Below are 15,729 nucleotides of genomic sequence, written 5' to 3'. Positions count from 1 at the left end.
TGTGCGTGATATCTCATTTTGTGGACAGTTACACTTATCAGAACATTTACTATAAGAAGTGCAAGAAACTCAATGATGCCGATCCTTACTCTAGTTCCAATGGAAGATATTAATTGGCTTTGGAAAGAATCAATGGTCTTGCTACCTCCTGGTACAGAGAGGGTTCCTTTCACATGAGAGATTAATTTCCTGCTTCAAGGGGGACAAAAGAGGGTCAGAGTATTCTTGCATCAGTGTTTTCTTGCATGGGTACATGCTGAGTTGCTTCAGTTGTGTCCAGCTGTTTGCGACCCCGTGGACTGTAGCCTGCCAGGCTCCCCTGTCCATAGGATTCTCCAGGCAAGAATACTGGAGTGGGTTGCTATGCCCTCCTCCAGGAGATCTCTCCTTAAGTAACTTTAATTCAAAATAATCAATATGCCAAAGAGCATATTTTGAAGTGTGCTGCCTTGAACCTCATTACTTTGAAAAGTATCAAGTTCACGAAAGTTAAGGAAAGACTGGAACAGCTACATTCTGAAAATCACTAACGAGACATGATAACTGAGTGCATCGCATGATTCTGAAAGCTATTTCTGGGCTTTAAAGGACATTTGGGGAACAAAGTTTACATGTGAGGGTATGAGAATTAGATTGGTAATAACTTACTGTTAATTTCATGATTCCTGTGGTTTGTCTTTATGCAAGAATTCTAAAATACTAAATTATTTGGTTGGTGCATCATGTTCTCAGCTTATGGGCAAATAGTTCATGAAAATATAAGAAAAAAAAAAAAGAATCAATGGTTTGGCTTACTGGTTCTCATTCAGCTCCTATTAGACTTGGTATATTTTACATCTTCATTAACTCTTAAATGAACATGAATTGAAGGGTTCAGACTGTACACTTTCTAAACACATCAGAAAAAAATGTGCAAATTAGAGGATCGGGGCATAAGGTGTAGCTGGTTATGCCGTTGACAGTTCCATGGTCAGATCGTTGTGCTCCAGCTTGCAAATCAAGTATTCCCATGTGACATAAGATAGCAGGAAAATGTGACTCTGATCCATCATCCGTATGGAAATATTTTCAGATAGAAAAAAAAATTAAGTTCTGAGAAAATAATTAATATACATTTTGTCCCACAAAGCTTGCTGTGCTTGCTAAGTTCTGTTCCTCCTCCCCCCACCCCCCAAAAAAAAAAAACCTGAAAATCATGACTGAGTCTATACAGACTAAACAAAAAAGAAACATTAATTTGATTGGTGTGGATAGCCACATTTAAGAATTCTGACTGAAACAAAGTTAGGTATGAGGGGTAAATTATTTTGATAACCATTTAATCAAGTGACAGAAGCAGAAATTAATAGTAAAAGAAGAAATTTTTTGTCAAAAATAAAAATAAATATTGGAATTTAAAAAATCCTACCCCAAGGTTCACTGCAGCACTATTTACAACATCCAAGACATGGACACAACCTAAATGTCCATCAACAGAGAAATGGATAAAGAAGAGGCACACATATACAATGGAATAGTCTTCAGATATAAAAATGAAAAAATGCCATTCAGAACAACATGGATGGACCTAAAGATTATCAAACTAAATGAATCTAATTTTTTTAAAAGAAACAAATAAACTTACTTATAAAACAGAAACAGACAAAAAGATACTGAAACTTATGGTTACCAAAGGAGAAATGCAGTTAGGAGAAATAAATCAGAAGCCTGGGATGAACACACACACACACACACACACACACTACTATATACAAGAGAAATAACCAACAAGGACCTACTGTATAGCATAGGGAACTCTACTCAATATTTTGTGATAACCCATATAAGGAAAGAATCTGAATCTCTTTGAATTCCTTGGACTGCAAGGAGATCAAACCCATCAATCCTAAAGGAAATCAGTCCTGAATATTCATTGGAAGGAGTGATGCTGAAGGTTCAATAGTTTGGCCACCTGATACAAAGAACTGATTCACTGGAAAAGACCCTGATGCTGGGAAGGATTGAAGGCAGGAGGAGAAGGGGATGACAGAGGATGAGATGGTTGGATGGCATTACCAACTCAATGGACAGGAGTTTGAGCAGGCACTTGGTGATGGACAGGGAAGCCTGGCGTGCTGCAGTCCATGGGTCACAGAGTCAGACATGACTGAGTGACTGAGCTGGCTGTAAACCTGAAACGAACTCAGCATTGTAAATCAACTATACTCTGATAAAATACAACTTGAAAAAAATAATTTGGGATAATTGTTCCAGAACAGAATTTGGAAATACTATTCATGAGCCTTTGAAGTGCTTTTTATCTAAGTAATTCACTTTCAGATTAATATGCTAAATAAAATATCATGGATAAGCAATAAAAATCCTGACTATACAGACTGGGCTTCAGAATTATAGGAGTAAAAAGGAAGAAAGATGTGTTATTACAAAATTTTCTCCACGTATTAAAATTACAAAGAGACAGAAATCTATTCAATAACTATAGAGCAACTACTGTGTTCAATATGCTATTTTGGACAACAAGCAGATTTTAGCAGAAAATAAAACAGGCCATATTCCTGTTCTCTGGCAGGTTAACATTCTATTAAAGGAAGGCAGCATATTAAAGTGAAGAAATTCATGGAGTGATGTTCCTACTCTTTTGTGTCAGGTTTCCATTTCTAAACCAAAGGAGTTTGAGACAAAGAGTGAAAAAAAATCTGCATCTCTTTTCATATTTGATACCTCTTCATGCTAGAAAATTGTCCAGTGATTGTCATAAAATTTTGATTTCATCTCCCTAAATATGAATACCTATTTAGACACATTAAATGTTTTCATATGAATGAAACAATTTCATAGTTAATTAAACGAACATGGACTGAGCATCTACTACTTGCCAGGCACTTCCATAAGGACTGGGGATATACATTTCAAGAATTCTTATGGAGAAAAGGCAAATACTTAAAGACGGTTATTTCGGCTTCCTGGAAGCTCAATATCCTTGTCCTAAGAAAACATAGATAATAATAATCCCTGAAAAATGTTTAACAATACTATTTTTAATCCTCCCATTTTTACCACCATTTTTAATTGTACATTCATAGTGTCCAGTCCTTACAATTTATATGATATGTTCTTTTTCCTGCTTTGTAGATGAGGAACCGGGTTGATACTGGGTAAATATTTTCTAAGGCTGCACAGGAAGTAAGCAGTAAATCCAGGAATATGTCTTTACTTAGCCTTATTCCAAGACCTACACTTCTCCAACTCCCCAGGGTCCTTACAGTTACTACACCTTACTATTTATAAGCATTGAAGAAACTCTTTACATTTGCTCAAAAAATCAAATAAATGAAAGAAAGTGATTTGTGTAGAGAGTGCTTTTATGACACTGCCCCCACAAACCATGGAGATGGAGACCCCAAAATGACTTGCCACTCTCTGTGAAGTGATGTGCCCTGTTGTGTAGGAGTGTGCTTTACTCCTAACAAGCGAGATGCATGCAAATCATTTCCATGTTGTAGGCAGGCTTCTGAGCAATATGTAAATAAGTGAGAGAAAAAATATCCACATTAATAAACAGCCCTTTAGATACACGAAACCCATCTGCGACATTAGGTAAAGAGTTTGTATACTGTGCAGTCAGACGGGGTGTCCATATTGCATTCCTCAGTGTCTGTAAGGGAAAACAGAATGATGGTTCAGGTAGGGCGGTGCCATATGGCTGATTCCATGAAAATATCACAGAGTTATTTTTTTTCAGCAACTGTGATCGGTCCATGTAAGCAAGGATCAAGTCTCTGCAAATAGAATTATGACACTCCAAGTTTCATCCTGTTTCCAAGGTCTCTTTCTCACACATCCTGCTGAGATTAACCTATAATATTTCTCTGCACGTGGACTGAGTTCTCCTAAAATAGGGGACGGCGACCAAAGGGAAATTGCAAGTAGAAGAGACACAAGCAACAGAAATGGCCCAAAGTGAGAATCACAGATTGACAATACAACTTGTGCCAGTGAGCCCATGGCTGACATTATCAAGTGAGATGACTCAGAGGAAAGAAAAAAAAAATCCACCAAAGGAACTGTTAACTCACACCAAACAGGAACTGAGTGATTAAAGACGGAACAGACATGCAAAGCCAGGATCCAAGTCTGACGTCTTCAGCTATGGCCTCCTAGGACAGGACCACAGTGCATAATAGGGCCTATACTTGCCTGATACTGCTGCCTCTCTCCTGGAGAACTAGGGATGAAAGCGAGAAGGTAACAGGCATGCTGTCATTTCTTTTCTTTTAATGACTCCACCCATGTTTTAAAATTCTTTTCCTAATGAGAATTGGGGTTCAGTTTTGTTATAATGAAAAAGCAAGAATTAAGGATGACAGAATCTGAATAGAGTAAGTCAAGTTAGCTGTGAGTTTTGCAGCAGCCTCTTTTATACTCTTGATTCTAGATAAAACAGACTGCTTCTTTTAGCTGCTCTTAGCATCTACTTAGGGAAGGTGACTTTTAATGTCTTTAAAAGGATTTTTGCAAATCATACCATTCAACACAAGAAGCTCCAAAACTTTTGGCTAGACTTTATCTAGGTTTACATTAGAATTTCAACCACTTCATCCCGCATATGAGTTCTACTTTTATGTGATCCATGCTTGTTCCCCATACCCACTCTGGATTTAATTCTTTTTTTTTTTAATATAAACTTATTTATTTTAATTGGAGGTTAATTACTTTACAATATTGTATTGATTTTGCCATACATCAACATGAATCCGCCACAGGTGTACACGTGTTCCCCATCCTGAACCCCCCGCCCACCTCCCTCCTGGATTTAATTCTCTAAGTGTATTCAGTCAATATTCTGTTTGGAACCTCAAGCCATGTTGCCCTCTGCTAATGAGGCCTCAGAAAGGAAGTAGACAGGCCTATAACTTCTGAGACCTCAGCCAATGACAGCAAGCAGTTGTGTACATAAGTCCTCTTGAAAACATAAACATTCAGCTAAGTTTCTCTCCCAATCCTGTTTGCTTTGCCTATCATCCAAAATGCAAGCCGGACTTTTCTCTCATTCTTTCCTGTCCTTTCACTTCCTATTCACTATGCCCTTCCTGCTCTCTGAAAGTGAAAGTGATAGTCACTCAATCATGGCGACCCATAGACTGTAACCCTACAGGCTCCTCAGTCCATGGAACTCTCCAAGCAAGAGTACTGGACTGGGTTGCCATTCCCTTCCTCCAGGGGATCTTCCTGACCCAGGGGTTGAACTCGGATCTTTCCCATTGCAAGCAAATTCTTCACATTTGAGCCACAAGGGATGCCCTGTGCTCTGAGTCAGCTGCCAAATGAAATTCCCTCACCTCTTTGCCTTTAACTAAAATCTGGCTTGCCCCTGAGAACAGCTCTCCTCATCTTTCTAAGTATATTTCATATGTCTGGAGCTGGGGAAGCAGAATGGAGGGACTAATTAGTATTAACATTTCCAGGTCTTCACTTTCAGACCATTATCTTCCTACATCACATGAAGTCTTTCCTCCTTTCAGGCTTTTGCCCTCTAGGATATCATGCTTTGTTTTTCTTTGCTGTTGTCACTCACAGTATCTTTACTTCCTTCCATTTAATGAACTGCCCATCACTTTTCTATATAGTTTAGAACCTGACTTTTTGTCTTCTTATTTACCCCAGGTCTAATTTTCATTCTAACTACCTTCAATTTCCATCAAAAGCCCAGAGTCACAGTAAAAACTTTCTACCTTGAAACTATGAAAACTCATTACCTTCTTTGCTGATCACATCTGTCAACTCTCCAGCTCATTTATTGTTTTACTCCCACCATTTGTAGAGATCCTCCATCTTCCAGTCCCACATCCCTCCACTTCCTCCAAGTCTTCAATGCCTTGCTATCATTGAATGGACAACAATGGAGAAAATTTCCCATATTTGTCCAGTTTTTTTCCACTAGGAATTTATGGAAACATATGGCTCTTTTAGGTATTACCTTACATTTCTTACTCGTAGTTTGCTTTCTGTTCTCAGCTGTTCTTTTAATACTTAACTACAATTTCAAATTCATTCCCTTCAGAATTACCTAGGGAATTACCTCTTTTCTTATGAAGATTAAGGGGGAAAAGTCTATAAAGGGAAAACTGTTAGACTTCATAGTTTTCTTACATTTGTTTGTGTGGAAGAAAATCCAAATTTCTCAAGTGCCGCGAAGGAAAGAAAATTGGCTGAGAGACCCCAAAAGGGTATAGGGGTCCTATGGCCAAGATGAGAGTTGGTTACTGTCCCAACCAGAAACCTGAGGACAACACAGCTGCATCTTGGAAAAATCACTTCAGCCAGAGATCTAAGCAGATTCCCATTAAAACCGCAAACTAGTCATCACTGACGGAGAAGGCAATAGCACCCCACTCCAGTGTTCTTGCCTGGAGAATCCCAGGGACAGGGGAGCCTGGTGGCTGCCATCTATGGGGTCACACAGAGTCGGACACGATTGAAATGACTTAGCAGCAGCAGCAGCAGCAGCACTCATCACTGAAGAAACAATGGACACTTTGTGACCGTGGCTGGGTTTGATAAGTGATATCCAGGGAAAATGCCAGCACAGAACCAATTCAGAACCAGACCAGGAAGTGGTCCTTCCTTTCCCAACACTGGTGGCAATTGCATATGGCTTCTTGAACCTGGAACACCCCCTAGAGGATGTGGTGGGTGAAATAGAACCAGGGTAGAAAATGTAAACCCCTTCAAGGCTGAATTTTTATTCTGTATTACCTAAGTATAAGATTAGTTTTTTGAACTGATTAAATCTGAAGTTGACTATACAGCATCTTCTATTATCAAGTGGAAATGGGGGATTTTAATAGAGATAATGTCAGATCATGAGGGAAATGGTTATAAATTATATACATGAATATGGTTTGCCAATTCAACTTAAAATTTTCATATAATTACCCAAACAAAAAAAAACACACTAGAAGAAATTTTCCCTGAGAAGATGCTCAACTAAACAAAAATAGATTTGTGTCCCAGTTCAGTTCAGTCACTTAGTCGTGTCTGGTTCTTTGCAACCCCATGGACTATAGCACGCCAGGCTTCCCTGTCCATCACCAACTCCCAGAGCTTGCTCAAACTCATGTCCAATGAGTCGGTGATGCCATCCAACTATTTCATCCTCTATCGTCCCCTTCTCCTCCTGTCTTCAATCTCTCAGCGTCAGGGTCTTTTCCAATAAGTCAGTTCTTTGCATCAGGTGTTCAAATTGGAGTTTCAGCTTCAGCATCAGTCCTTCCAATGGATATTCAGGACTGATATCCTTTAGGATGGACTGGTTGGATCTCCTTGCAGTCCAAGGGACTCTCAAGAGTCTTCTCCAACACCACAGTTCAAAAGCATCAATACTTCACTGCTCAGCTTCTTTATAGTCCAACTCTCACATCCATACATAATTACTGGAAATATCATAGCTTTGACTAGACAGACCTTTGTTGGCAAAATAATGGCTCTGCTTTTTAATATGCTGTCTAGTTTGGTCATAGCTTTTCTTCCAAGGAGCAAGTGTCTTTTAATTTCATGGCTGCAGTTACCATCTGCAGTGATTTTGGAGCCCCCCAAAATAAAGTCTCTTACTGTTTCTATTGTTTCCCCATCTATTTGCCATGAAGTGATGGGACCAGATGCCATGATCTTAGTTTTCTGAATGTTGAGTTCTAAGCCAAATTTCACTCACCTCTTTCACTTTCATCAAGAGGCTCTTTAGTTCTTCTTCATTTTTTTGTCATAAGGGTGGTGTCATCTGTGTATCTGAAGTTATTGATATTTCTCCCAGGAATCTTGATTCCAGCTTGTGCTTCATCCAGCCTGGCATTTTGCATGATGTACTCTGCATAAAAGTTTAATAAACAGGGTGACAATATACAGTCTTGATGTACTCCTTTCCCAATTTGGAACAGTCTATTGTTCCATCTCCAGTTCTAATTGTTGTTCTTGACCTGCATACAGATTTCTCAGGATGCAGGTCAGGTGGTCTGGTATTCCCATCTCTTTAAGAATTTTCCACAGTTTGTTGTGTTCCACACTGTCAAAGGCTTTGCCGCAGTCAATTAAGCAAAAGTAGATATTTTTATGAAACTCTCTTGCTTTTTCAATGATCCAATGAATGTTGGCAATTTGATATCTGGTTCCTCTGCCTTTTCTAAATCCAGCTTAAACATCTAGAAGTTCACAGTTCATGTACTGTTGAAGCCTGGCTTGGAGAATTTTGAGCATTACTTTGCTAGCATGTGAGATGAGGAGATGAGTGCAATTGTGCAGTCATTTGAGCATTCTTTGGCATTGCCTTTCTTTGGGACTGGAATGAAAACTCACCTTTTCCAGTCCTGTGGCCACTGATGAGTTTTCCAAATTTTCTGGCATATTGAGTACAGCACTTTAACAGCATAATCTTTTAGGGTTTGAAATAGCTCCACTGAAATTCCATTGCCTCCACTAGCTTTGTTTCTAGTGATGCTTCCTAAGGCCCACTTGCCTTTGCCTTCTAGGATGTCCTGCTCAAGGTGAGTGATCACACCGTCGTGGTTATCTGTGTCATCAAGATCATGATCATGGGGTCCTAGATTGTTCATCAAATCATTCATAACAAAAAAGGCATCACTGACAATAGTAAAGGCATGGAGAAAACCAAGGTACCCCAAATAAGAGATTAGTTATATGTTTAACCATAATTTATACACATAATAATATACAATGAGTTATTTAAAAGTGTATATACCTAATGGGCTTTCCCAGTGGTGAGTGGTTAAGAATCTGTCTGACAATGCAGGAGACTCAAGAGATGCAAGTTCGATTCCCTGGTTGGGAAGTCCCCTGGAGGAGAAATGGCAACCCACTCCAGTATTCTTGCCTAAAGAGTCTCATGGACAGGGGAGCCTGGCAGGCTACAGTTCATAAGGTCACAAAGAGTCCAGACACAACTGAGCACACACCATATATGCCTATATTTATTTGTATAGAAAGATGTCACCACATAATCAAAACAGACTGAAGGGAGAAAACTGACAGCCTCTCCCCATATATGAAATAGTATATTTTCATTCTCCCCTAATAATCACATCCACAATATCCATTTGGCCATAGTTCAGGGCTCAGTTCCTGATTACAGTCATGGTATGCTCATCAGCATTCTTGCTAACAGTGTCATTGTGATGCTTCATCAGACAATCTCTCCTTTCTGCACATTTGGCAGCAGAAGGAATTTTGTCCTGTCAGAAAGAGAGCAAGGGGTGCGGAAGCCACCTGTTCTAAGAGCACAGTTTTCAAGCCCTAAGGTGGTCCTCCCATAATCATGGGATTTGAGATAACAGATCTCACAGCCTACCTCTTAACTGGTGGTACTCCCTTGATTTCTTGCCTTGGATATTTTTCTTTTTCATTTTAATCACTCTACTTAAGTTGTCTTATTCACAACATGTTGTAGGTACACAAACCCAGAAAGAATACTTGAAATGAGAACTTGTGTCCAAGTGATTCATTAAAGAAGTGCTTCCTAGGGAAGCCAGTAAGGGACTGGGGAAGCAAAACAGGAAACAGGATCAAAGCAAGCAAAGATACAGTTGACGGCAAATTACATCTCACAGTTTGCCCCAACTGGAGGTGAGAAAGCTGGTCTTACGTGCTCTAGTATCATTTGATTATTGGTTAAGGTCTGTCCCTTGGGCACTGAAACAGCCAGAAGCTTCCAGCTCTCTGAACCTGCAGACAAAGTAACCATAGCTCCTAAGGGCAGTACCCCAGAGGTACAAGCCATGAGACAAAGGACCATATGGAAGATGGGGTGGAGATGTGGGCTAGAAAACAGAAAATGCATAAGGGATCCCAAGGGGTCTGTGTGAAAATTACCAGTGTCCACTATAACACCCATAGTGTCAACAAGCATGAAAAATTCCAAATATATCATTACTGCAGACCTTGCCCTTAACTCCAGATCTATATATTTTACTACTTATTGGACCCCATCCTTGTCAACCAGACTCCCCAAACACACCTTGTCCAAAACGGGGTTCACATCCTTATCCTCATACACTACTTTTCTCAGTGAATACGCACCTTCATACCCTCAATGGGCCAATCCAGACACCTTGTCTGGCAAGGTGTCTAATTCAAAGACAGGGTAAAGTAAAGACAAAGACTTTAAGTCTTTCATCAAGTCTTTGTGACTTTACTTTTTCAGTATACTGCTAAGTCACTTCAGTCATGTCCAACTCTGTGCGACCCCAGAGATGGCAGCCCACCAGGCTCCCCCGTCCCTGGGATTCTCCAGGCAAGAACACTGGAGTGGGTTGCCATTTCCTTCTCCAATGCACAAAAGCAAAAAGTGAAAGTGAAGTCGCTCAGTCGTGTCCGACTCTTAGCGAACTCATGGACTGCAGCCTACCAGGCTCCTCCGTCCATGGGATTTTCCAGGCAAGAGTACTGGAGTGGGAGTATCTCTAAGCTATCCCTGACTCTCATACCTCAGTTCCAGGTTATTACCCTCCTCTCTGTTCCTTATCTCCTGTGTTCCCAATATTTCATCTCTATCATGCTACCATAGAGTATCACTCTCAAATTTAAATCTTACTGTATCACTCCTCTGCTTAAAATCTTTCAATGGTTTCTCATTTTTCAGGTTAAAAAACAAAATACTTCACATTTCAACATGGCTTCTCATTTTTCAGGTTAAAAAACAAAATACTTCACATTTCAAATTACATCCATTCTCTTCTAACTTCCATCTACTTTTCCAGCACCATTTTCTACCCTTAAAATCTTAAACTCAAGACATAATAAACTCTTTCCAATTTCCCAAAGTTATATTGCTCTCTTACTTTTGACGTAATCAATAAATCAGTGAGTAAGTATACATTTTTCAGTACTTAGTCCCCACATTCCCTCTTCCAAATATTTCCTTGACATTTCTTCCCTTGAGCTGATTAATTTCCCCTTTCTGTTTTCCATTGTAACTTGTGTGTACTCTCACGGCAGGATACGTTTACGTCTAGATTATTAGATGATTAGGTCTTAAAAGAAAGAAATATTCACCCTTGGTCTATCTAACACACTGCTTGATGTATTTGTATCTTGTCATATTTGTCTAACCTTGGGCTGCTTATTCATGATCAAGCAATATATAGCTATATTGGGTACCAGGAATACTGGGTACCAGTCCATAGGGTCACAAAGAGTCAGGGACACGACTGAGGGGCTAAACAACAACATTTATGCATATATTTAATAGACTCTCCTTAATGGAAACAATATCTGGAATGAACTTACGTCCCACTTATCCTAGATTGTACTAGGATTAAGCAACTAGCAGGCAAACTTCACATAGCTGATTTTCCATTGTCTTTTTAAAGGTATCACCAGAGTCCAAAATGTTTGCAAGGCTTTTTTTTTTTTTAATGTTATTGCAATAGGATAAAATTTTATTATTATATATGGAAGCTAATCATTTCAGAGTAAACAACAGATGTTTGCACCCTTATTACTGTTTGGTACTGACATCGGTATTAAATGATAATATGAAAACATGTCAAAGACGTGAATGATGAATTCAGATGTCAGAAATGGAGGAAAAGAAGTGTTTAAAATAGAAAATGTAAGAGTCCTGGGTGAGAAGTAAAACTATGAGCACCTTCTTCAGGCAGAGTGCAACACTATCTTTCTGCAGAATAACAGAAACCTGGAAAATTCCAAGGCACATTTCTCTTCAAGGATAGTTGCTGAAATATAAGTGATTAAAGTTTTCATTTGATCGAATAATAGCACCTGGTAAAAAAATGCAGTTGTGTCAAAACAGTAAATTAGATGTCGTGTATCAGATCAGATCAGATCAGATCAGTCGCTCAGTCGTGTCCAACTCTTTGCGACCCCATGAATCGCAGCACACCAGGCCTCCCTGTCCATCACCAACTCCTGGAGTTCACTCAGACTCACGTCCATCGAGTCAGTGATGTCATCCAGCCATCTCATCCTCTGTCGTCCCCTTCTCCTCCTGCCCTCAATCCCTCCCAGCATCAGAGTCTTTTCCAATGAATCAACTCTTCGCATGAGGTGGCCAAAGTACTGGAGTTTCAGCTTTAGCATCATTCCTTCCAAAGAAATCCCAGGGCTGATCTCCTTCATTTCTAGATAGATGTTCTCATATTGCATACCATATTTTCTGGGCACAGTTTGCTATGTTTCTAGAAAGCCAACCTCATATACTTAGATATTAATTGATTTGCCTTACATTCAGTTGCAAGTGATACTGTTAATTTAAATTACCATCATTCAGTGTTTTCTGAGAATTAACCTGATTATGCGAAAACATGTACCTATCAAAACTACGGCTAGTTTTCACCCAGTAAAGATCATTGCTAATTTTTTATTCATAAAATTTTAAAATATTGAGTTAATTTTTCACTAAATGAAATGTTCAATCTCTTTTTTTCTAGCTATTAGCTCAAAATGATCAAGATTGATTAAACAGGACATCAAAGGCTTTACCTCTAGAGATGAGCTTTGTCTCCCCTGAGTAAAGAACAGGCTTTGTGAAAGCAGGCATCCTTGTCTTGTTGAATTCTGGGTCCTCAGAGCCTATGATAAGGCTCATACCTGGGAAGATGTACAATACATATTTGTAGAATAAATAATTGTGAAATGAACAATGAGTGAATGAATGACTAATAAAAGCATTCAGAATTTTAAAGTTTCCTTTAAAATGATATCACCTTGAGCACAGTTTTGAAACTTGTGAGACTTTGAAAGTATATTGTAAATTTTAAGTTGTTCAGTCACTAAGTCATGTCTGACTCTTTGTGACCCCATGGACCTTAGCATGCCAGGCTCCTCTGTCCTCCACTATCTCCTAGAGTTTCCTCAAATTCATGGCCATTGAGTCAGTGATGCTATCTAGCCATCTCATCCTCTGCCGCCCCTTTATCCTCTTGTTCCCAATCTTTCCCAGCACCAGGGTCTTTTCCAATGAGTTGGCTCTTTGCATCAGGTAGCCAAAGTATTGGAGCTTCAGCTCCATATCAGACCTTCCAATGAATATTCAGGGTTGATTTCCTTTAGGGCTGACTGGTTTGATCTCTCCTCTCAAGAGTCTCCTCCAGCTCCACAATTTGAAAGCAATTCCTCAGTGCTCAGCTTTCTTTACAACTCTCACATCCATGCATGACTACTGGAAAAACCATAGGTTTGACTATATATACCTTTGTTGGCAAAGTGATGTCTCTGTTTTTTAATATGCTGCCTAGGTTTGTCATAACTTTCCTTACAAGGATGCAGGCTCCACTCACAGTGATTCTGGAGCCCAAGAAAATAAAGTCTATCACTGTTTTCATTGTTTCCCCATCTATTTGTCATGAAGTGATGAGCCCGGATGCCATGATATTTGTTTCTTTTATTGTGAGTTTGAAGCCAGCTTTTCACTTTCCTCTTTCACCCTATCAAAGGCTTTTTAGTTCCTCTTAACTTTCTGCCATTAGAGTGGTATCATATGCATATCTGAGATTGTTGATATTTGTCCTGGCAATCTTTTTTAACTTATTATTTTTAATTGAAGGATAATTGCTTTAGAATATTGTGTTGGTTTCTGCCATGCATCAACATGAATCAGCCATCAGATCAGATCAGATCAGATCAGTCGCTCAGTCGTGTCCGACTCTTTGCGACTCCATGAATCCCAGCACGCCAGGCCTCCCTGTCCATCACCAACTCCCAGAGTTCACTCAGACTCACGTCCATCGAGTCAGCGATACCATCCAGCCATCTCATCCTCTGTCGTCCCTTTCTCCTCCTGCCGCCAATCCCTCCCAGCATCAGAGTCTTTTACAATGAGTCAACTCTTTGCATGAGGTGGCCAAAGTACTGGAGTTTCAGCTTTAGCATCATTCCTTCCAAAGAAATCCCAGGGCTCATCTCCTTCAGAATGGACTGGTTGGATCTCCTTGCAGTCCAAGGGATTCTCAAGATTCTTCTCCAACACCACAGTTCAAAAGCATCAATTCTTTGGCGCTCAGCCTTCTTCACACTCCAACTCTCACATCCATACATGACCACAGGAAAAACCATAGCCTTGACTAGACAAACCTTTGTTGGCAAAGTAATGTCTCTGCTTTTGAATATGCTATCTAGGTTGGGCATAACTTTCCTTCCAAGGAGTAAGCATCTTTTAATTTCATGGCTGCAGTCACCATCTGCGGTGATTTTGGAGCCCAGAAAAATAAAGTCTGACACTGTTTCCACTGTTTCCCCATCTATTTCCCATGAAGTGGTGGGACCGGATGCCATGATCTTCGTTTTCTGAATGTTGAGCTTTAAGCCAACTTTTTACTCTCCACTTTCACTTTCATCAAGAGGCTTTTGAGTTCCTCTTCACTTTCTGCCATAAGGGTGGTGTCATCTGCATATCTGAGGTTATTGATATTTGTCCCGGCAATCTTGATTCAAGCTTGTGTTTCTTCCAGTCCAGCGTTTCTCATGATGTACTCTGCATATAAGTCAAATAAACAGGGTGACAATATGCAGCCTTGACGAACTCCTTTTCCTATTTGGAACCAGTCTGTTGTTCCATGTCCAGTTCTAACTGTTGCTTCCTGACCTGCATACAAATTTCTCAAGAGGCAGATCAGGTGGTCTGGTATTCCCATCTCTTTCAGAATTTTCAACAGTTTATTGTGATCCACACAGTCAAAGGCTTTGGCATAGTCAATAAAGCAGACATAGATGTTTTTGTGGAACTCTCTTGCTTTTTCCATGATCCAGCAGATGTTGGCAATTTGATCTCTGGTTCCTCTGCCTTTTATAAAACCAGCTTGAACATCAGGAAGTTAACGGTTCACATATTGCTGAAGCCTGGCTTGGAGAATTTTGAGCATTACTTTACTAGCGTGTGAGATGAGTGCAATTGTGCGGTAGTTTGAGCATTCTTTGGCATTGCCTTTCTTTGGGATTGGAATGAAAACTGACCTTTTCCAGTCCTGTGGCCACTGCTGAGTTTTCCAAATGTGCTGGCCTATTGAGTGCAGCACTTTCACAGCATCATCTTTCAGGATTTGGAATAGCTCAACTGGAATTCCATCACCTCCACTAGCTTTGTTCGTAGTGATGCTTTCTAAGGCCCACTTGACTTCACATTCCAGGACGTCTGGCTCTAGGTCAGTGACCACACCATCGTGATTATCTGGGTCATGAAGATCTTTTTTGTACAGTTCTTCTGTGTATTCTTGCCATCTCTTCTTAATATTTTCTGCTTCTGTTAGGTCCATACCATTTCTGTCCTTTATCGAGCTCATTTTTGCATGAAATGTTCCTTTGGTATCTCTGATTTTCTTGAAGAGATCTCTAGTCTTTCCCATTCTGTTGTTTTCCTCTATTTCTTTGCATTGATCGCTGCGGAAGGCTTTCTTATCTCTTCTTGCTATTCTTTGGAACTCTGCATTCAGAGGTTTATATCTTTCCTTTTCTCCTTTGCTTTTTGCTTCTCTTCTTTTCACAGCTATTTGTAAGGCCTCCCCGGACAGCCATTTTGCTTTTTTGCATTTCTTCTCGTCCAAGGTAAGGAGCAATGGCTGTGCTTTCCTGGAGAAGCCGTGAAGAGATACCCCACGCCCAAGGTAAGAGAAACCCAAGTAAGATGGTAGGTTTTGCAAGAGGGCATCAGAGGGCAACACACTGCATCAGCCATAGGTATATATTTATGTCCCCTCCCTCTAGAAC

General features: G+C 39.9%; 1 protein-coding gene across 17 annotated transcripts in view; it reads right to left on the bottom strand.

Annotated features, from left to right (window-relative positions):
• Positions 1–15,729, bottom strand: part of LOC147349325 (uncharacterized) — a 226,912-nt gene that overhangs the window by 128,877 nt on the left and 82,306 nt on the right. For 8 of the 17 annotated variants that reach the window (XR_015150342.1, XR_015150339.1, XM_086365224.1 and 5 more), the window contains one exon: positions 12,511–12,618. The exons of the other annotated variants lie outside the window; for them this stretch is intronic. Coding sequence is in view for 6 of the 8 variants with exons in the window: in XM_086365224.1 (XP_086221350.1) it covers positions 12,511–12,618 (108 nt within the window). In the remaining 2 variants the exon portion in view is untranslated. The remainder of the gene's footprint in view (positions 1–12,510; positions 12,619–15,729) is intronic. 17 annotated transcript variants of the gene reach the window in all.

This window comes from Bos grunniens, chromosome 21 (assembly GCF_055505025.1).
Source record: "Bos grunniens cultivar Pamir isolate PY7600 chromosome 21, Bosgru_T2T1.0, whole genome shotgun sequence".
NCBI lineage: Eukaryota > Metazoa > Chordata > Mammalia > Artiodactyla > Bovidae > Bos > Bos grunniens.
The sequence above is the reverse complement of the archived record's forward strand: the minus strand, read 5'-3'. Positions and strand labels throughout refer to the sequence as shown.